The sequence below is a fragment of the Hoplias malabaricus genome, chromosome 7 (assembly GCF_029633855.1).
Source record: "Hoplias malabaricus isolate fHopMal1 chromosome 7, fHopMal1.hap1, whole genome shotgun sequence".
Taxonomy (NCBI): Eukaryota; Metazoa; Chordata; class Actinopteri; order Characiformes; family Erythrinidae; genus Hoplias; species Hoplias malabaricus.
The window spans coordinates 40,634,668-40,655,911 of NC_089806.1; the positions used below are offsets into that span (position 1 = coordinate 40,634,668).

The window sequence follows — 21,244 nt, forward strand, 5'->3', positions numbered from 1 at the left end:
ATAGTCATAGAGTGTACCATGATATTTCTTCATCCCTCTCTCTTTTTCTCAAGCCCCTTCCCCCCACTCTGAAGTCTCCCACATCCCCATCATTGTAATCATCATCAGAAATGACCCCAACACACTGGCGTTAACATATACAACTGTTTATTCTCGTCATAAAGAAAAACACGATAAAATATATTTCGTTCAGGGAGTTTTCACAGAGATATGAGTTTATAATGAGTCTGTATTTTACAGTTTGTGCAGGTATGCCCTTCTATATCAATATTTACATGTACATTTGTCATGGGGTTACCTCTACCACAGGTGCAGCTCCCACAGACTCCTCAAGTCTTTTGAGGTGCTCCTCAAACCTCGAGTCGGTGGAAGGTAGGGGGAGCCCTGCCGAGGCAAACTCCAACCTCGAGGAAGAGGGAGGCCTTGCCCTTAAGCAGGGGATACCCACGCAGATCATTGGTTCCCAAAGCTAAGCGCACCAGGTGTCCCATGGTGGTCTCTGGTGGGTGTATGATGTCCTGAGGGTGCAAGGCTGCCCTGTTCCCTGAGACGGGAGTTTCTCCTTGCTAAGGGTTCCCACCGTTTGAGTTTTAGAGTTTCAGGAGTTCCTCCGAGTGTGTAGGGGGCACAGGGCCTGTGAGCAGTGGTACCCCATGACTGCATTAGTATAGATACTCTGTATCCTTCATAGTGCATGGAGTCTGATGTTCTAACAGAGAATAAACACATAAACAGTGGCGGAAAATCATACCAGGATTTAGCATTTCCTCACAATACATTTCCTGATTCATATTCCCACTGACAGGGGGCGACATATTGCAGTCAAAGCACTAAATATCGTTTTATATAAAAAAATATTTCATAAAATAGCAAATGTGACGTGCTGTAAAATGGTACCAATAAAATCTGGCTCTACACAATGATTTTTTATTAAAAACAATAAGGCCTCATATTTATATTGCCACAGTCAAAGCTACTTCTAACTGAGGTCAGGCGTGATATGCTCAGAAATACACAATACACGGTAGAATATTGTGGTCAAAAGTTTGTAGACACACCTTGTCGTTAGTGAATTCATTGGCTTTAATGAGTTTACCATTGTGGTCCAATCAAAAAACACGTATCTCCATTCTTGTGCATTTTTTAACTTACTACATCCATCGGAACCTAGCAGCTGTGCTGAAACTTTCATGATGAATCGACCAATAGAAACGCTCCAAAACGCTCCCTGGAATAAAACCTTTTTACACTGAATTCCATTGAAAGTTAAGAAACTTACTATTTCAGGAGATACATGTTTTTCATTGGACTCACTGTGGTATCATAGTCATAGAAAAGCATCAGCAGTGGGATGGATCGCTCTGAAGCAGCTGAAGATGAATCCTCTTTGCTCCACATGAGGACACAGTGCACAATGCCCAATGCCAAGAGAGTGGTATAAAGTCCCTCAGATATTGAGCTGTGAAGCGGTGGAATATACATTTAATAAATGGGCGTAAGCTGGAGTGGTGTTTGTAACGCAGACTTAAACAGCAATGTCCTGTTATTGCAGCAGAAGTGTCGACTGTGTAGAGGAGATGATGGATCAGTGGGTGTCCACAAACTTTTGGCCATTGTGTGTATGCTAGAGATGGTCAGGTGAATCCACATGTTCAAGATTACATCCAAAAAAGAACTTCAAGTGTCTGAGCTTAGCTGCTTGTTTTGAGGAGTCAGAGCTGGGTAAAAACCTGTAACACATTGTTTACAATCTTGGTGGTCCTGTATATATGTGTGTGTGTGTGTGTGTGTGTGTGTGTGAGAGAGAGAGAGAGAGAGAGAGAGAGACAGAGAGAGAGAAACTGTGCCCTATTCACACTTCCCTAAACCTACTCAATTTGTAGTGCACTCTTCTAGGGAGCAGTGTTTATGAAGGTAGTGAATGATTTTGGACGTTGCCTTAAATGAGTCCGCTCAAGGTGGCATTGCATAAACAATCTAATCAGTGTGTCACCAACTGCGGGTGAGTCTTCAAACCTAACAACATGATGCATTGTTTTTATAGGGTACATCCTATGTACACTTCTTTGTGTATTGGGACACCACTACAGAATGGAGGAACCTCAAAGTAGCCCCTTTGCAGTGAATAGGATACAGTTTCAGGCACGGCTCGTGTGTAAGGAACCACCGCCGGGAGGTTGTGTGTTTTGTCTTTGGTGGACAGTGTCACTGAGATAGAAACAGGCACTTAGTGAGAATAAGGCCATGTTAGTCCAAGAGCTACAGCCACAACCTAAATTCACTTTGTTCTGGTGCGATCATAACACTTTATATTTTGTGCGTCTTAATTTTCAGCTTCATTTTACGTGGAAAGATATGGACCAAGGCCTTCGAGGCAATAGTTTGAGGCTAGACATCCTAGAGAGCACAGTGGCCCTCTTGGGTGGGTAAGATGGATCCTTTCTCCAGACATCGCTGCCCACATTGCGAGCTACAATGTGACAGATCTAGGCAGTTTGCATTCCCCAGTGTGTTGAGCTGCTGCGTTAGCAGTTTGAAAAGAAGTGGTGGTTGGGATTTGTGTCTTGGAGGAAATTCTTCTTCTGCACAGTTCGGTCATGTCGGCTTTCACTGGCCAACTGAAACTCTCCTGAGGCTGCACTAAACAGGCCTAGCATGTGCTTCCATCGAGACATCACTGCTGCTAACATCAGCTCAACACGCTTAGAGGAGCATACTCCATTCCTGGAGAGTCTGACTCCTGTAGAGATCCATTATTAATCCTGGGTATTAAGCCCAAAAAAGTATGTGAACATTAGACCAAGAAGGAGTTAGACTGGAGACGGCTGTAGACCCCAAACAAAGCTGTGTGTTTGTCTATCACTTTAAAACGATTTGGTTCAGAAAAGCTAACTGATCCTGATCAACTAACACTGATTTTATAGAAAAATACTCAAGGCACAGAGAGTGGGTATTTCAAGTAAAAAAACCAGCATGAATCAGTCAGTTTACTGGACAAGGATCAAGCCTAGTCTTAGACTAAACTGCATAACGAATCAAAACTGGATGTACTTTTTAGTGCAGACTTAGCCTTAATCTGGGTCTCAGAAATCCCATAGCGTATTACACTTCATAATACTGTGTGGTAGAACAACACTGTCAGGACCCAACCTTGTATCTCCAAAACAGTAACCTAATTGAGGAAGGACAATTCGTAATCTGAACTGGACGTTAAAGTAAGAATAAAGAAATCGGATGTAGTTCTGGACTATTTCTATTGGTCAGTTCATCATTTCATTGTAACACAAGGCAAAATATAACTGGAGGTTTCAAAATGTGGAGATACAAGGTCTTCCACAACAGTGACAATTATGATCGAGATCACAGATACACACTATAATTTAAGGGTAGGTGTGTGAGATTTCGGCATGGGGAACTGTAGCCATCCATCATGGGTAATATGTAAAGCACCGAACAGGACCCCCTTGTGGAAGAATTCTTAAATCTGAGTGAGTATGCATACGATTGAGTGAGTGAAAGAGTTACAAGCCAGTTCTGTGAAGTGCTTCACATCAATGTTTTAGAACACACACACACACACACTTGTTTGAGATAAAGCGAGCATTTGCTGGTTCCTCTGTTGAAGACACTGTGTTCTGTTGCCAGCGTGTTCACCCTGTGCTGGTTTAGTGGGCAGTGTGGAGGTGGAGCTGATGTCAGTGTGTGCCAGGAGCACTACCAGTAACACTGCCCAGTCCACTTTTCCCTAACCACCAGATCAATTTCGAGTGTGTGTTTAAACTGTAATAGGCCATTTACAGAATGGTACCCAGCTGGAGGTGGCAGAAAACTTGGTAACCATGGTACCAAACACGTAACTTAGTCTTGAGCTTCTGCTCTGTTTTGTCGATGACATGATTCGGTTTGTTGACTCAGAGTGTAAACACACGTATAAAAATCGTTGCTGTGTTATTTCCCCCCTTTTACGTGATGTTGTTCAGTGCGGCCCACCCGGCATTACTGAAATGAGTGTAATGGGTTTTACACCCCTGCTCTAAACCTTCAAGTGAAACCAGCCTGGGGTGGTCCACAGGGGCACGACACCTCCCCCTCAAACCCTCTCAGCCAATCAGCTGCTGTGCTGCAGGAGATGCAGTCCATTCAGCAGAAGAGTCAGGTTTGGGACTCGAGGGGTTAAGTGTTGCAGGTCACTCCGGCGTCCTCCACATGACCGCAGTTGGTTTTGCCCCAGCCTGAGAATTTACACTCGTGAATCGCGTCTTCGGTCCCAACACAGGCCACATCGTCCATCCATATCAGACCCGTACCTAGAGAGAGAGAGGGAGAGGGAGAGAGAGAGATTGAGTGATAGGAGAGAGAGAGAGAGAGAGAGAGAGAGAGAGGGAAAGAGAGTGAGAGAGAGATTGAGTGATAGGAGAGAGAGAGAGAGAGAGAGAGAGAGAGTTCAGTTTAGGAATGAACAGAATATTTAAATGCAGTGACACTGATGTGATGGTGGTGTGTTAGTGTGTGTTGTGCTGGTGTAGAGTGGATCAGACACAGCAGTGCTGCTTGAGTTTTAAACCCTGTGTCCACTCACTGTCGATCAAAGACAGTAGCTCTGTTTGTTTGTTGTCCTCTAGTCCTTCATCAATGGACACAGGATGCTGTGACACTAGAGTTTTAAAAACTCCAGCAGCACTGCTGTGTCTGATTCACTCGCACCAGCACAACACACACTAACACACCACCACCACCACGTCAGTGTCACTGCAGCGCTGGGAGTAATCCATTAGCCAAATCACACCAGCTCTGTGGGTCCAGACCATTGAAAGGCAGCTTACAAAGTATACAGAGCAACAGCCAGACTACACTGTGTAATTGTAGAACAACAACGTGCACCTGTAACGTCAGTGGAGCTGAGAGAATGGACAATGTGTCAGACCACGTTATGTCTGACCAGTGTATATCAATGTCCCTCTTTAAGCAGTGTGTCCTGCCCAGTCCGTCACAGTTTGGACACTAAATCTTTCACGTACATGTCTCCAATGATTTATGGCTTTTATTTATTTAGCATTCACTAATGTGAGGTCAGAGCAATCAGGTCTGGACCTTACATCACTGGCAGCTCGTTTCTAAGCCGTGCCATGTGAGCTGACACTGGCGTTTTCCTTGATTTATTTTCTTTGAACTCCCAAACAGTTAAGCACTGCAGAGTCTTTCAGTGTCCTGGCGCTTACAGCCACTTCGTGAGCGGCTTATAAGAACTTACAGATGTTTCCAGCTGTGAGGTAGAGGATAATAGAGAGAGGGGGAGACGGAGATCTTGAGGGACCAATGAGAGTCAAGTAGCTCATCCATCTTAGGGGAGACTAAAAACCTGACACTTGCTCTAAATCTTCGTGACATATCTTACAGACAGTGTAATACACACACACACACACACTCTTCTGAGATCAGAGTTTGAATACAATTTGACCAAGGATGGAATGAAGGTAATTTGGTACATAGTTTACTGAAAGACAAACCCTAGGTTCATACAATGTGTATTAAATATAGTTTGCCCTTAAACAACGTGCATTTTTAAATTCTACACAGCACAACATAAAACAATAAAAGAGTGGGACAATGTTTGAATTCGGAATTATAATTATAGGCAGTGTGGTGCAGCAGGTAGTGTCACAGTCACACAGCTCCAGGGACCTCCGGGTGACTGTCTGTGAGGAGTGTGGTGTGTTCTCCCTGTGTCTGCGTGGGTTTCCTCCGGGTGACTGTCTGTGAGGAGTGTGGTGTGTTCTCCCTGTGTCTGCGTGGGTTTCCTCCGGGTGACTGTCTGTGAGGAGTGTGGTGTGTTCTCCCTGTGTCTGCGTGGGTTTCCTCCGGGTGACTGTCTGTGAGGAGTGTGGTGTGTTCTCCCTGTGTCTGCGTGGGTTTCCTCCGGGTGACTGTCTGTGAGGAGTGTGGTGTGTTCTCCCTGTGTCTGCGTGGGTTTCCTCCGGGTGACTGTCTGTGAGGAGTGTGGTGTGTTCTCTCTGTGTCTGCGTGGGTTTCCTCCGGGTGCTCCCACAGTCCAAAAACACACATTTGTAGGTGGATTTACTGCTCAACAAAGTGTCCGTAGGTGTGAGTGAATGTGTGAGTGTGTGTGTCGCCCTGTGAAGGACTGGTGCCCCCTCCAGGGTGTGTTCCTGCCTTGCACCCAATGATTCCGGGTAGGCTCTGGACCCACCGCGACACTGAACTGAAAAATATAAATTTATAATTTGTACAACTAATAAATAGGTAGCAGGGTGGGTATAAACACTGCTGTGATGGTTTGCAGGTGTTCAATCAGGAGTTACTGACGCTGCGTGATCACTCTTCCCTGATTTCAAATGCTTTTGTTTTTAGTAGATAGGTGACATAACTAACATTATTCCCGCTGTAGCAGAATTGATGTGTGTTTAGACACACACACAGATATACCCTGATGCTGCAGTCTCACACTACAGTTCTGCAAACAACTTTGTTGCATGCGTCCTCATTCAAATATTTCAGAAACAACAACGTGCTCTACATATGTCTCAAATAACGAGAAAACAGCAGTGTTTTCCCTGAATACACAAGCCCTGGCTTAAAGGAGCTGCACCTAAAAACCCAACCTGACTTCAGACGTTTGTAATAAAGTCTCCAACTGACCTCATCCTCAAGAAATCCCCACCTCATTCAAAACCTTCCAGAATAATCTGGCCCTCAATGCATTTGTTTCTTTCCCCAAAATAGACCCATGTGCTAACAATAACCCAGAGTCGTAAATCCTCTCAAACGAACCTGGTGATGCTTAATGTTGTTTTGAATATCGCTCCATTCATTCTGCAGGCAACTTTTATAATGCTCTCATTCCTGTCTCGATCTCTCTGCGTTCATACCTCTGAGTCATGGCTAGATCGTAAGTCAATGTGGAGGACAGGAGGACAGTTGCCCATCTGCACCTGAGTATCCAGAACAGACTGCGCCTTGTTATATCACTCTTTTGAGTTGTTAAAGTGGAATCCTGGACTGAAACTATAGTAAAAATGCTCCTTATGATGCTATTAACACATATTTTGTAGCTCAGCATTGCATCCCTGCCATCTCAGTTTGGCACATTCTGTGACTACAAGACCCACAATGCATCACAGAAATATAGCATACAACCATGGGGTATCCCCCCGACAGCTTTCCATCAAAGACCAGATGGGCTTTCCAGCAGGAAGACTAGTTTTCCCTCCACTAATCATATATTTACTTAAGCTCCTCCCACTCCATATGCATCATCAGAAGGTGATTTTTGCTGTTGTGTGTTCTTAAGGGTTATGAATTTGGTTGTAAAAACCTTACAGGTCATTAATAATCAGTTATAATTAGAGCTGGATGATGCGGCCAAAATTGATATCACAATATATTTTTTTCATTTCAATCGATACGATAAAATTCCGATACCAATGAACAATAGAAAAACACCAAGAACTGAAAGCAACATCACCATCAGAAAAAGACCTCCTGGACTTGTCAATATTAATAGTTTTAAAAACTTTAAAATTGACATAAATGAACTGATGGAAATGACCGTAAGTCAGTGACAGATGCTGTAAATAATGTACACTGAAATATTGAAAATGTGAATAAAAATCATATTGTTATTGAAACGTTTTATACTGCAATAAATATTGATATTGAATTATTGTCCAGTCCTAGTTATAGCACAAAGATAGAAAAGGCAACAGTGTATTGCTGCTTGCCAAATAGTGAACCATCTATCCATCTCTACTGTTAAGCCTTAGATCTTTCCAGATAGTGTCTCCTCCATCAGTTGACATTAAGCCAATCAGCTTCAACATTTATCTGTTCATAAGTTTAACCATTTAACCACTGAATCTAATCAATCAACCACCCAACTTTAGGGTTCCAGTGCAAAACTAAGAGTGAAAACTAGCACCAAAGGGGCAAATTAAAAGGAGATATGTTCTGCATTTGCCAGACCCTTCATTCAATAAAAAAAAAACAAAAACAAACAAAACTCAGCTAAAACAAAACAAAGCAGCACAGTTGGGCACAGTTAAAGGGCAGTGGGCAGGTGTGGTCAGCTGTGCTCCTCTTGGCTGCTCTGTGCTCTTGTTAGCAATTAGCCACACTTGTTAAAGACAGAGGGAACTATGTGGTGGGTGCCAGGAAAGTGTGAGTGTGACATCACCGCTGATGGGGCTGTTAGATTCGGGGCTTGTTTGGACGAGGTCCAGCTGGCCGTCCCATCGTTCCACAACATGCTGTGTTCTGGGTGGGTTTAGACGGCGTGTTTTGTCAGCCAGAGGGCCCCTCGACGCCATTAGTTAAATTCACCGCTACACGGCATGGATAAACAGGCAGAAATGCGAATGCAAACAGCTGCCACAAAACTGACAGAGGGTTATTAAGAGCCGCCCAGTGTCGCCCATGAGCATGTGTGTGTCTGTGGGCCTGTCTAGGAGACCGCCATGCCAAAACGTGTGGCAGCGAGCAGTGATTTCCAGACTTTTCCCATTGGTTTGGTGTTTTGAAGCAAAACACAATTTGTACTGGCTACAATTCTGTGGAGCACTGAGTTTTATGGGAGTGTGCGTGTGCAGAACTTGCTGTACAGAAGTTCTCCTAATCATTTTGTTTAGATGATTCTCAGCCCACACCCTGACTGTGATTGGTATTGCTCTACTGTACTGAAGGAATGAAATATAGTTACTCTTATAAAACACTGTTCTAGACTCTCAAAGCTTTTTAAATTGCTTTTAGGGACAATAGGGAGTCAACTCAACCTCCGACAATGTGCAGGATCCACCTGGATGATGGGACGACCACCAGTTCCCCCTACTGCACCTATAGAGAATGACTCAACCAATATTTTAGGGATGATTTGGAGTGACCACAGTGGCAGATTTACCATGGGTCTATGTTACACACCCCCGCGACTTTCCAAGACCTCATTCATAGACATTGCCATTTTTTGGAACAGTGTCCCAGTCACTGCATTCATACACTGAGGTCCACACAGGCCACAGGAACAGCGCCCCCTGTGGGCCCTACCAGCACAACATCCGGCAGCCACCCAAGGAGCTGTGGCTTGTAGTCATTCATTCATTATCTGTAACCCTCATCCAGTTCAGGGTCGCGGTGGGTCCAGAGCCTACCTGGAATCATTGGGCGCAAGGCGGGAACCCAGAGGGGAGGGGGGTGCCAGTCCTTCACAGGGCAACACAGACACACACACACCTACGGACACTTGCCAATTCAAGTTGCCAATTCACCTACCAACGTGTGTTTTTGGACTGTGGGAGGAAACCGGAGCACCCGGAGGAAACCCAAACAGACACAGGGAGAACACACCACACTCCTCACAGACAGTCACCCGGAGGAAACCCAAACAGACACAGGGAGAACACACCACACTCCTCACAGACAGTCACCCGGAGGAAACCCACGCAGACACAGGGAGAACACACCACACTCCTCACAGACAGTCACCCGGAGGAAACCCACGCAGACACAGGGAGAACACACCACACTCCTCACAGACAGTCACCCGGAGGAAACCCATGCAGACACAAGGAGAACACACCACACTCCTCACAGACAGTCACCCGGAGCGTGAATCGAACCCACAACCTCCAGGCCCCTGGAGCTGTGACTGCGACACCTACCTGCTGCACCACCGTGCCGCCCCTGGCTTGTAGTTAAGAGTATCTAATTGTTGGGAATCAGATGTATTTATCTGTGACACTACACTGCTGCTGGTATCACTTTACTGTAGGCCATTGTTCATTAAAATAAATGACACCTATATAAACGTCTGTAAAGTCTTTAATGTTGTATTGTATTTGTGTCGTGTTGATACTGATGTACGTTTATGTGCACTGCCATGAAATGCTTATGTACTGTAGGTAAAATAAAGCCTCATTAATTCTAGAGTAGAGTTAATAATCTGTAGGAAAGAGACACCGAAGTGTACACAGTAATGGCAGTGAGTGTCTGACCTTGTCCGAATCGCCCGGTCTTGTGGATCTCTCGAGCTCCTTTGAATCCCAGCATCCTGCACACTACATCTGCGTCCTTCTTATCCCAGACATCATCACACACCGTGCCCCAGCGCTGCTCGTGATACACCTCCACGCGGCCCTCGTGGGGACCAGAGCCATTCACCAGCCGCACCAGAGGGTTCTCCACTGAAACACACACAATATTAAAGCAATTATTATTACTATTATTATAAATATTCACCAGCTTCACAAGAGGCAGAGTGTTCTCTCCTAGAACACACACACACACACACACACACGCATACACACACACACACACACACACATACACACGCATACACACACGCATACACATACACATACACGCATACACACACACACACACACACACACACATATACACGCACATACACACACACACACACACACGCATACACACACACGCATATACACACACACACACACACACACACACACACGCATACACACACACGCATATACACACACACACACACACACACACACACGCATACACACACACGCATATACACACATACACATTCACACACACACATACATTACCACTGCCCAGTGTTAAAGTTTATTTTGGGTCATATGATCATGAAAGAGATGTGTGTGTGTGTTTGAGTGTGTGTGAGTGTGTGTGCACGAGTGCATAAATGTAAACATATATGATTTCACAGGCTATGAACTATGTCAGCATCCATGTGTTCAACAGGTGTTGCACCTTAAAGCTGCACGAGGAAACCATTTCCGTAACAAAGTCCAAATTCCAGGAACCAGTCAAATCATGTTTTAATAATCAGATCTTTTTTTTAAACATAAAATCTGTTTCAAATTGACTTCAAAAATTCCTTGCAAACAGACTTCTAATTCTTGTAAATCGACCCCTAACAACCATGCGAGACCCTACAGCCCCCGACCTAAAGAGCTCCTCTCTGAGAGAAGATCCACTCTCACTTCTGATCTGTGAACGGACCAACAGCCCTGTGTTCATCCTTCTCTGTGAGAATTCATGGTCTGAAAGGATGTGAAGCTTTGGAGCAGCTCTTGCTTAGAACAGGTAAAATACACACACACACACACACACACACACACACACACACACACAATAATAATAATAAAAAATGCTGGTGTTTTTAGAACCAACAGATAGGCTCCTTCACACACTCACCCAGTCACTCTCACACTCACACCGGTGGACAACATCACACTCTCATCCAGTCACACACACTCTCACACCTGTGGACAGTTTCACACACTCACCCAGTCACTCTCACACTCACACCGGTTGACAACATCACACACTCACCCAGTCACTCACACACTCACCCAGTCACTCACACACTCACACCGGTTGACAACATCACACACTCACCCAGTCACTCACACACTCACACCGGTGGTCAACATCTCACACTCACCCAGTCACTCACACACTCACCCAGTCACTCACACACTCACCCAGTCACTCACACACTCACCCAGTCACTCACACACTCACACAGTCACTCACACACTCACACCGGTTGACAACATCACACACTCACCCAGTCACTCTCACACTCACACCGGTGGTCAACATCTCACACTCACCCAGTCACTCTCACACTCACACCGGTGGTCAACATCTCACACTCACCCAGTCACTCACACACTCACACCGGTTGACAACATCACACACTCACCCAGTCACTCTCACACTCACACCGGTGGTCAACATCTCACACTCACCCAGTCACACACCCACTCACCCAGTCACTCTCACACTCACACCGGTGGTCAACATCTCACACTCATCCAGTCACTCACACACTCACCCAGTCACTCACACACTCACACCGGTTGACAACATCACACACTCACCCAGTCACTCACACACTCACCCAGTCACTCACACACTCACCCAGTCACTCTCACACTCACACCGGTTGACAACATCACACACTCACCCAGTTGCTCACACTAGTGGAGAATTACACACACTCACCCAGTCACTTTCACACTCACCCAGTCACACACACCTGTGTATAGTTTCCCAAACACTCACCCAGTCACTCACACACTCACACCTGTGTATAGTTTCACACACTCACCCAGTCACTTACACACTCACACCTGTGGACAATTTCACACACTTTTAACATTGATGTGGTCTTGGACATTGGGAGAAAATCAGAGTGTAGGAAATTTGAAAGCTGATAATAAATCTCCTGAAAAGAATGGAAGCTGCATTAAAGGCACAGGGTGGACACAGTAACTCTGTAAAATGTGATATAAGCAGCTGTTTCTGTGTAATTTATATGATTTGTGTGTGTTTACCTGAATTGAACACACTGTAGCTAATGTTCTAAACCGACTACAGCACAGTGATCACATACACATCTCCACGTATGGCTCCACTTTAATTACAGGTAATGCTGAGTCAGGGCCCCGGATCATAAAAGCAGGCTGCAAGTCGCTGTAACTGGGTCTTTGCTTTGTTTACCCCATGACGGGATTAACACAACAGGACATGAGCCGTATAGACGTGACAGTCTGCCCAAAGTGAGCCAGAGGAACATCTCCTAAATGTGGACCAGATGCTGTTTAATTCCTCGCAGCAGATCCTGGCTCGGCTCGTCTGATTAAAGCAGTGTGAGCAATGTGTGGGCGCATATGACCCCAGCCCAAGCGCAGCTTAAATCATGATGAACTGTTCATTCTGTCAGGCGTTCTGCCAAAATACTCTGTTTTAAAGGGGATGCTTAAGAGTAAACCTTGTAATGTTACCTCCAGGACTTACATGTCCTCTCCAAACCTGGGTCAGGTGCGTTATGCCGCTTTTCCACTGCATGGTTTTCCACTATACAGCTCTTGCTGAACTCATTGACCTCCGCTCCAATTAGCGCTTGAACCTCTTCAAAAAACCATGGTGTAATTTTACGAGCTGCTGTCGCAAGTCGGATAAAAACAAATGTGATCTCTGCTGTAGCTGGAGATTTTACAGATGAAGAGTTGGTGCTGGATGTCTGCATTTCATTGTGATTGACAAGTTTCTCTGGCCAATCAATGGTTTGCAAGGTCACAGTTGGGGTTACAATGGGTTACACATCACAGCTTAGTCCCCACTTGGCTCAGTTTTAACCATGAGTGAGCAGGTACAGAATAAGAATACGGTTCTAGGGACCAGGACCCTATAAACCTAAAGGAAATGCCAGAAAGCTGTGTAGGCAGGTGGAATGGTGTAGGAACCATGCAGAGGTAAAATGCTATAAGAGTAGACTTAAACCGGGCATTACCCCAATTTGATCCTGACTGCCCCCTAGTGCCCAGTCCAGATAATGTCTGTGTGAGTCCCTGTGTGGGTAATCTTCCAGAAGTCATGCCATGTTTCCTACACATGCTAAAAAGGCTCCACCCCCCATGCCTGAACCATGTGGAATATTTCCAAATGTGAGAAGGCGTCTGACACTGAAAATCACCAACTGTGTGATAGGGCAACTGTGTTAACGTGGATAAAGTTTAGGTTTAGAGTTTAAATTGCATGGAGATAATTAGTAAAACTTCTCTAGATATTTGTTTGTCTCCACACAGTGGGACACCATCAAAAAGTGAAGAAATTGCATCTCAAACTGCATAATACTCTTTAAAATAGTGTGTAAGTAAAATAGCACACCACCATTTAAAATACATACATTATTGCAATATGTGAGGTAACAAAATGTGTATTTGGGATACAGTTAGATCCTTTGTGCAGTGGGTGTTCCTGTCTAACCATGAGCCAATAAAAAACGTATGTGGCATTTATTTTAAAAGAGGAAAATCCTCACTTTGTAAATTTGCCTGCTGTCACAGGATTCAGATTTAGAGACTTACACAGACACACTGTAAGTCCGTTATTTACTGCTGAGATCCAGACAGGTTCTCTCCAGCTGAGAAGAAGCTGCTCTGGAATCTCAGTCATGAGATACATGACCACTCCACCCCCCCACCCCTTTTCATGGGGGCACTAGGGGGAGAGGAAATGAGAACTGTAAATGAATCCATAACAGAGCATGAGAATACACAGGCTTTAAGAGCAGAATGTCTTGTTTGTGATGACTAATGGTCAAGCTAAAGCCCTAAATATAAGCTCCATGTCAGAGGTCCCCATATTAACTGTCGATGAAATCTCCTGGAAGAAGATTTTCTTTGTTTTATTAAAGTAATTTGTCAGATGCCTATAAACCTCTGTGAATGCCCTAGAAGAGCCAAACTGGGTCAAACTACTGACCAATGAGAATACTTGGTGGGGGATGTGTCAGTCCTTTTAGTAGGTTTAAAAAGACAAGGAGAAAGACCCAAGGTTCTTCTCAAACAGAACCCCCCCACAACCATTGACCCACCCAATGTCTCTTCTCTCAAAGACCCTGAAAACTCATGACCAAATACATTCAAATAACACGTTTCCTTTAATATAAACTACAGTCAAGTTCTGCTTGATCAGGACATTAGTTATATTAATTTTACACTAATACATATGTAAATATAAAGATGTAATATACAGATATGTGCCTAATTGCCTTAATTTAAAGCTGATCTGCTGGGAACTCGTGCTGTCAGACATTTTATGTCTTGTCTATAAGGACTCTGTTTACGGTACAGCTCTGTTATTGTTCTCTGAGTGTGTTTGTTGAAGGAGGGGCCACCACAGTCGGACTGAGCACTAAGTCCCAGTGTGACCATCTCTTGCTTGGATTGGCCTGGATGTATTTGAATCTGTTACGCAGGCCTCATGCAGATGTTTACGTGCTCCAGCCTATGGAGAGAACAAAGGACATTCTTTTTCAGTGAGGGAACGGATGAGTGAAGACCCTCTCTGCTGTTAACACCTCCTCTCTCGCACCGAAGGATTGAAAAAAAAAAAACCCAAAGCTAATATCTGCTGAAATCCAAGAAACTGACTTGATCCATGAGCCAAAATCAGCTCTCTCTCTCTCTCTCTCTCTCTCTCTCTCTCTCTCTCTCTCGCCCCCCAAGGATCAACCTCTCTCATAACCTCAGCATTATTACATCCTAATGCGTGTTACTCAGTTATTACATGATGAACAACAACACAGATTAAATTCTCTCTCTCATTAAAAGAGGACCAAGCAGCTGAGAGGAAATGCTCTATCACCCCCCAGAGTTGTCTGATTCTCCCCTGTAAGCAATAAAACCTTGGCCTAGAGAGTCGGTTCATAGCAACAGCCCATACTGTAGATGATAATGATTATTACGAGCGCTAAACTCTGGCTTGATGTCCATTCATCCATCCATTATCCACCGCTTATCCGGGTCCGGGTCGCGGGGGAAGCAGTCGGAGCAAAGAAACCCAGACCTCCCTCTCCCCAGCCACCGACGCCAGCTCCTCCGGGGGTATACCGAGGCGTTCCCAGGCCAGTCGAGACATATAGTCTCTCCAGCGTGTTCTTGGTCTGCCCCGGGGCCTCCTCCCCGTTGGACATGCCCGGAACACCTCTCCAGGAAGGCGTCCAGGAGGCATCCGAACCAGATGCCCGAACCATCTCAACTGGCTCCTCTCGACGTGGAGGAGCAGCGGCTCCACTCCGAGTCTCTCCCGGATGTCCGAGCTCCTAACCCTGTCTCTAAGGGAGAGTCCAGACATCCTGCGGAGAAAACTCATTTCAGCCGCTTGTACCCGCGATCTCGTTCTTTCGGTCACTACCCAAAGCTCGTGACCATAGGTGAGGGTTGGGACGTAGATTGACCGGTAAATCGAGAGCTTTGCTTTTCTGCTTTCCCAGCAAACCCTCAACACACGTTTGGGCCTGCCAGGTCTGTCCGGCATCCTCCCCCGCCATCTGATCCAACACACCACAAGGTAGTGATCAGTTGACAGCTCAGCGCCTCTCTTCACCCGAGTGTCCAGAACATATGGCCGCAGGTCAGATGATACGACTATAAAATCGATCATCGAAATGCGGCCTAGGGTGTCCTGATGCCAGGTGTACTTGTGGACACCCTTATGTTCGAACATGGTGTTCGTAATGGACAAACTGTGACGAGCACAGAAATCCAATAACTGAACACCACTCGGGTTCAGATCAGCGGGGCCGTTCCTCCCAATCACGCCCCTCCAGGTCTCACTGTCATTACCCACGTGAGCATTGAAGTCCCCCAGCAGAACAATGGAGTCCCCAGAATGAGTGTTCTCCAGCACTCCATCTAGGGTCCCCAAGAAGGCATGGTACTCTGAACTGCTGTTCGGTGCATAAGCACAAACAACAGTCAGAGCCCTTTCCCCAACCCGAAGGCGCAGGGAAATTACCCTCTCGTCCACTGGGGTAAACCCCAACGTACAGGCGCTAAGCCGGGGGGCTATGAGTAAGCCCACACCTGCCTTACGCCTCTCACCCTGGGCAACTCCAGAGTGAAAGAGCATCCAGCCCCTCTCGAGGAGATTGGTTCCAGAGCCCATACTGTGTGTCGAGGTGAGCCCAACTATATCTAGTCGGTACCTCTCAACCTCGCGCACCAGCTCAGGCTCTTTTCCCACCAGAGAGGTTACGTTCCATGTTCCAAAAGCCAGTTTCAGTAACCGAGGATCAGAATGCCAGGGCCCCCGACCCCGACCACCACCCGATCCACAATGCACCAGACCCGGATTACTACCTCTCCCACAGGTGGTGGGCCCATGGGAGAGTGGACCCATGTATCCCCTTCGGGCTAAGCCCGGCCGGACTCCATAGGTGAAAGTCCGGCCACCAGGCGCTCGCCAAGGAGCCCCTCCCCCAGGCCTGGCTCCAGGGTGAGGCCCCGGTAACCCTGCTCCGGGCAAGGGAGGCTGTGTCCTCGTTGTCTTTTTCATCTGTGTCTTTATGGATCACTCTTTGTCTGGCCCATCACCTAGGACCAATTTGCCTTGGGAGACCCTACCAGGGGCTATTGCCCCCGACAACATAGCTCCTAGGCTCACGCAGGCACGCAAACCCCTCCACCACGTTAAGGTGGTGATCCAAGGAGGAGTCTGGCTTGATGTTTTTCATATAAATTCTTGTGGTGGCACTTAGGCCGAGGACTGCCTGCCAGGGCACTTTAATCACAAGCACTAAATCAGCTTGATTTTCAGAGAGTCGATGTCATTCCACCCCTCTTTCATCACAGCTGGCTGCAATGTTGGCTTCAGGAAAAAAGCCGGAGAAAGAGCCCCCAAAACCAACCCCCTACCCCAAATTACCCCAACTGTACTTGATCCGCCAAGACGTGGCTCTGAATAGAACGCAAGTCACCGGCATTAATCAAGCTAGGATCTAGTTTTAATGGAACTGAATCCGACTCTCAGCACATTGGGGTCAGAAGTTGGCTTTTTCTGTGTTGCACAGGGGTTAACATGAATGTTCCATGTGTAAAAACTTTAATTGCTACCTTCGTTTTACCCTGGTAAATAAATTCCTAATGAATCTAAGCTCTAAATGATTCGAATGCCAGCACAATAACTACAAACCCTGATAGAAATGTTATGAATATTTATTGCTCTATGTGTATTAATATGTGGGGCTTTTATTTTTTATACAGTTTCCTCCATTCTAATGATGCACACAAAATTACAGATTGTTAATAGCTTTCAATTGTAGAGAACCCTTAGTTCCACTGCTCCACAGCTCAGTGCAGCTCTCACTAGCCTGTGCTTGGCAGGTTCATGTGTGGCTTCTCCAGAGTGTCCCATCGGCTAATGCTTTTCTGTTGAGGTTTTACAAACTGGTAAACACCTGTATCAGCCATATGTGCATCTTAAAGTACAGTTCAGTCATTCTAAGTGTAATACAAATTAGCATAAGCACAAAATGTACAATATAATGTGTTCATATATGTGTTTTTCATTAACAATCCCAAATCCTCCATGCATTTCTATGTTTATATTTGGAATTCATATTTTCCTTCTGGGTCACTGCACTGTGGAAACCTTGGAGCCCTCATAACCCTGAGATTTCCATGGAACGAGAGACTTACAGCTCTATAAACTTAACACATCTGCCTCTTTGGTCACAGACACATGTGGCCTATGTGCTAAACGACCTGTTAGACTCTCACGCTACTACATATCGATTATTGGGTGAGGTTCATTGCTTTGTAGTGACCATCAAAGCCTTTCTGTCCCAAAGCCAGGGATGGACTTCTGTGACTTGTCCAGTTAAGCACATGTGACCTTTCAATTGCTCGTGTTTTACAACCTGTCCGTTTATTTATGAGCACACAGGGTACTGCTGCAGCACCTTCACTGTACACCTGATACACACTGAGCACTAACACCTCACACTCTCACCTTTCACTCACACACACACACACTCTTACACCATTAAGACCATTGACTGAGGAAGAAAAAAAAGAAAGTTAGAGTAGAATAGGAAAGAGTAAAATAGCCGTAAAAGGGGGAAACAGTAAGGGCCCTAAAATGGAGCCCAGTGGGACACCATATTTTCACCTCATTACTTTGCTACCGGCCCAGTCCACACCAATTCGCTTAAGGTCTGTGTTTTTCCATTAAGTCTACCAAGTGCTGCCATCAAGACATGAAAAGCTTCGCTTCAAACTACTGGGCAACTCAACACACCTCATCGTACAGACACCTACAATGGCTGGTATTGCATTTAGTAATGGAAGGAGATGAACAGTCAACCCACCAGCTTAGTTATATTCACTGATCCTCTGTCCACCAGAGCATCACCAGACAGTTACTTAGAGGAGAATATTAACTTTCAATTACATTGTGTCAGCTAACATATGCAAAGTATTTGCTAGCATTCTGCTGCATGATGTTGGGAAAATTTTGGTTACATGGAGTTCCCACATTTTAATCAAATCTATTAAATATAATTAAAGTTGTATAAAGGTAAAACTTAAAGCTACATCCATTTCAGGGACTTTATATTGCAATATTTTTCAAGAGACTGAAATCCACTCAGTGTAATAAACTCCTCACACATACCACTCACACATTGCTTTCAGACTCTTCCCTACACACACACACACTTTTTACACACTGCACTCAAAGACTTGACTCAAACATCTAAGAATTCGCAACAGGTGCTCAATAAAAAAAAGAAATGGCACCCAGACATTCTAAATACTTCCCAGACACTCCCTCGCACACTTAGACACACACTACATTTCTTTCACAAACACCCTCCGGCCTCTGAAACCAATTTCCGAGCAAAAATAAATACTCAGAAAACATTAAATCCAAACAGTGAGGAATCAACACCTGCTCCAGTGTCCAACATTGAGATGATCTCATTCAGGAAAATAACCTTTTTCCTGTATGAAAGCACACTCTCTGCTCTGCAAGTGTTCTGCTGATTTTAAACATTTAAGGAGACAACTGACAGAGGCCTTTCTGCCTTTAATCCAGATGTTGGCGCTCTGTTTCATTCTTGTGTTTGTAGCTGGCTATACAACAGTCCAATAGTTTCACATGTCACTACAGCCCTGAGATATTAAAAACACACACAAGCTTCCTCTGAAACAGGTGACTCACATTAGCATCTTTTGAGAATGCACAAAATACAGACGTACAAACTATTCACTCTCGATTCACGAAGCTTTTACTACATGGAAACAGATGAAGATTTGAATGCAGTCGATGAATCAGAACATGAAATCAAGCTGCACTCAGCAGTGCCTCATTTACATGTCATTCACATACATCGTGACTTCATTCATGCAGGTGTTTCATGAGAGAGACAAAAAGGCTTGAGTCGGAGGTGGAGCAGTGAGCACATTGCTCCCCCTACTGACCAAACTCTACACAGTTAAACTGACAGTGAGAACAGAAAATAAACAGTGGAGTAACAGAGCATTCTGATTGGTTAAAAATGGTAGAACGATGTGATGGTGTTCAATTACTACAAATAATACAAATGTAAACTGTGTTATTGCAGTGGATTAGAAGCTGTTGCTGCACCTGGGTGGATGAGGAGTTTTTGGGTGGGGTCAGTGATATGTCTTACAACATGGACAAGGTCCAGTGTGTGCTTATATCAGCGCACATGAAAAATAAAAAAACTCCATCTGCCTTACCACTGGAGCGCCATGTGTACACATTATTAATATTGGTATCTGTTTCTGTTCTTAATAACATGGCGGTTATAGATAAGGTTTGTAGTAAAAATAACAAAGCTCAAAATGGTCATGGAAAGTTGCATGCACTCATATTACGACCGTATTTGACTACACACAGCTTGGACGAATAAGGGCCAATGTCACTTGACATACTCAACATAGCTTTGATCATAAAAAACCTGTAATCAAGATACAGCAGTAGAAATGAAACCATATTGAACCCACTGTGCTCCCAGGTAAGGTTTTGTATTTTAGCTCCTCCTACAGTGTGTAATTCACTTTTACAGCATTGGCCTAAAATCGGCGTTGACAGTGGGTGGTTTCCTATTCTCCTCCAAACGTGAAAGTGCAGTTTCTTCAGGGCTGAGCTAGGATTAGCAACAACAGAGGCTCAGTACTCCCTACTACAGATCAGTGGAGCACCACGATGATTTTGAAGCTGTAAAGTATAAATATATTCTAATGTTGCTTTAACTTGAATCTCACAGTGTTGGTGGTGGTCTTACCACCTTGACACCGGCTTGTGTTTCTCCTCCCCCTGTACAGCCAGACTGAAGTAATTGACCTGTCACAGTTGTACTGAGTAATGCAGTGTTTAGGGTGTATAATGAAGGGTGGTTATGCTACAGCTTTGTTGAAAGTGAGAGCTCTGGGTGAAAGTTGAGAGCTGTCTCACAGCTGTGTCCAGAGCTTCATCTCAAAAGCTTCATGAATAAAAGACGAGAAGGGCGGAAAAAATGCAAAGCATGTGTTTGATCCCGAAGTCGCTCTACAATTCTGTTCTCCAGAGTAGGACTGATGAGGTCATACGTCTGAAACACAACATGCATTTATTTCTGGAAACAGCCAGAGACCCGTACAGGGTATAGATACTAGTACAGTCTGTGGACAAGTTGTATGGCATAGTGGATAACACAGCTGAGCTCCACCCAGCAGATGGGGGTTTAGTTCCTGTTCAGGGTGTTAATGCAATACCTATTAACACCCCTGGGCAAGACTCCCAACTCCGCATTTGTTACTTCTATACCATGATTAGACTAGAAGGCATTCCAGATGTGTGCCTCAGTAAGACTGCAAGGCTTGATCTCACCCAACGCTGGACGACTAAACAAATGAATCAATACAACTCCAACGTC

The 21,244-nt window shown here is 45.1% G+C and overlaps 1 protein-coding gene across 1 annotated transcript in view; it reads right to left on the reverse strand.

The window, feature by feature from the left end:
- Positions 1–177: 177 nt before the first annotated feature.
- The window catches only part of scara5 (scavenger receptor class A, member 5 (putative)), a 68,312-nt gene continuing 47,245 nt past the window's right edge, over positions 178–21,244 (reverse strand). The window contains exons 9-10 of the mRNA XM_066677799.1: positions 10,002–10,190; positions 178–4,307 (exon numbers count right to left, since the gene is read on the reverse strand). Coding sequence (XP_066533896.1) covers positions 4,174–4,307; positions 10,002–10,190 — 323 coding nt within the window. The 3' untranslated portion in view covers positions 178–4,173. The remainder of the gene's footprint in view (positions 4,308–10,001; positions 10,191–21,244) is intronic.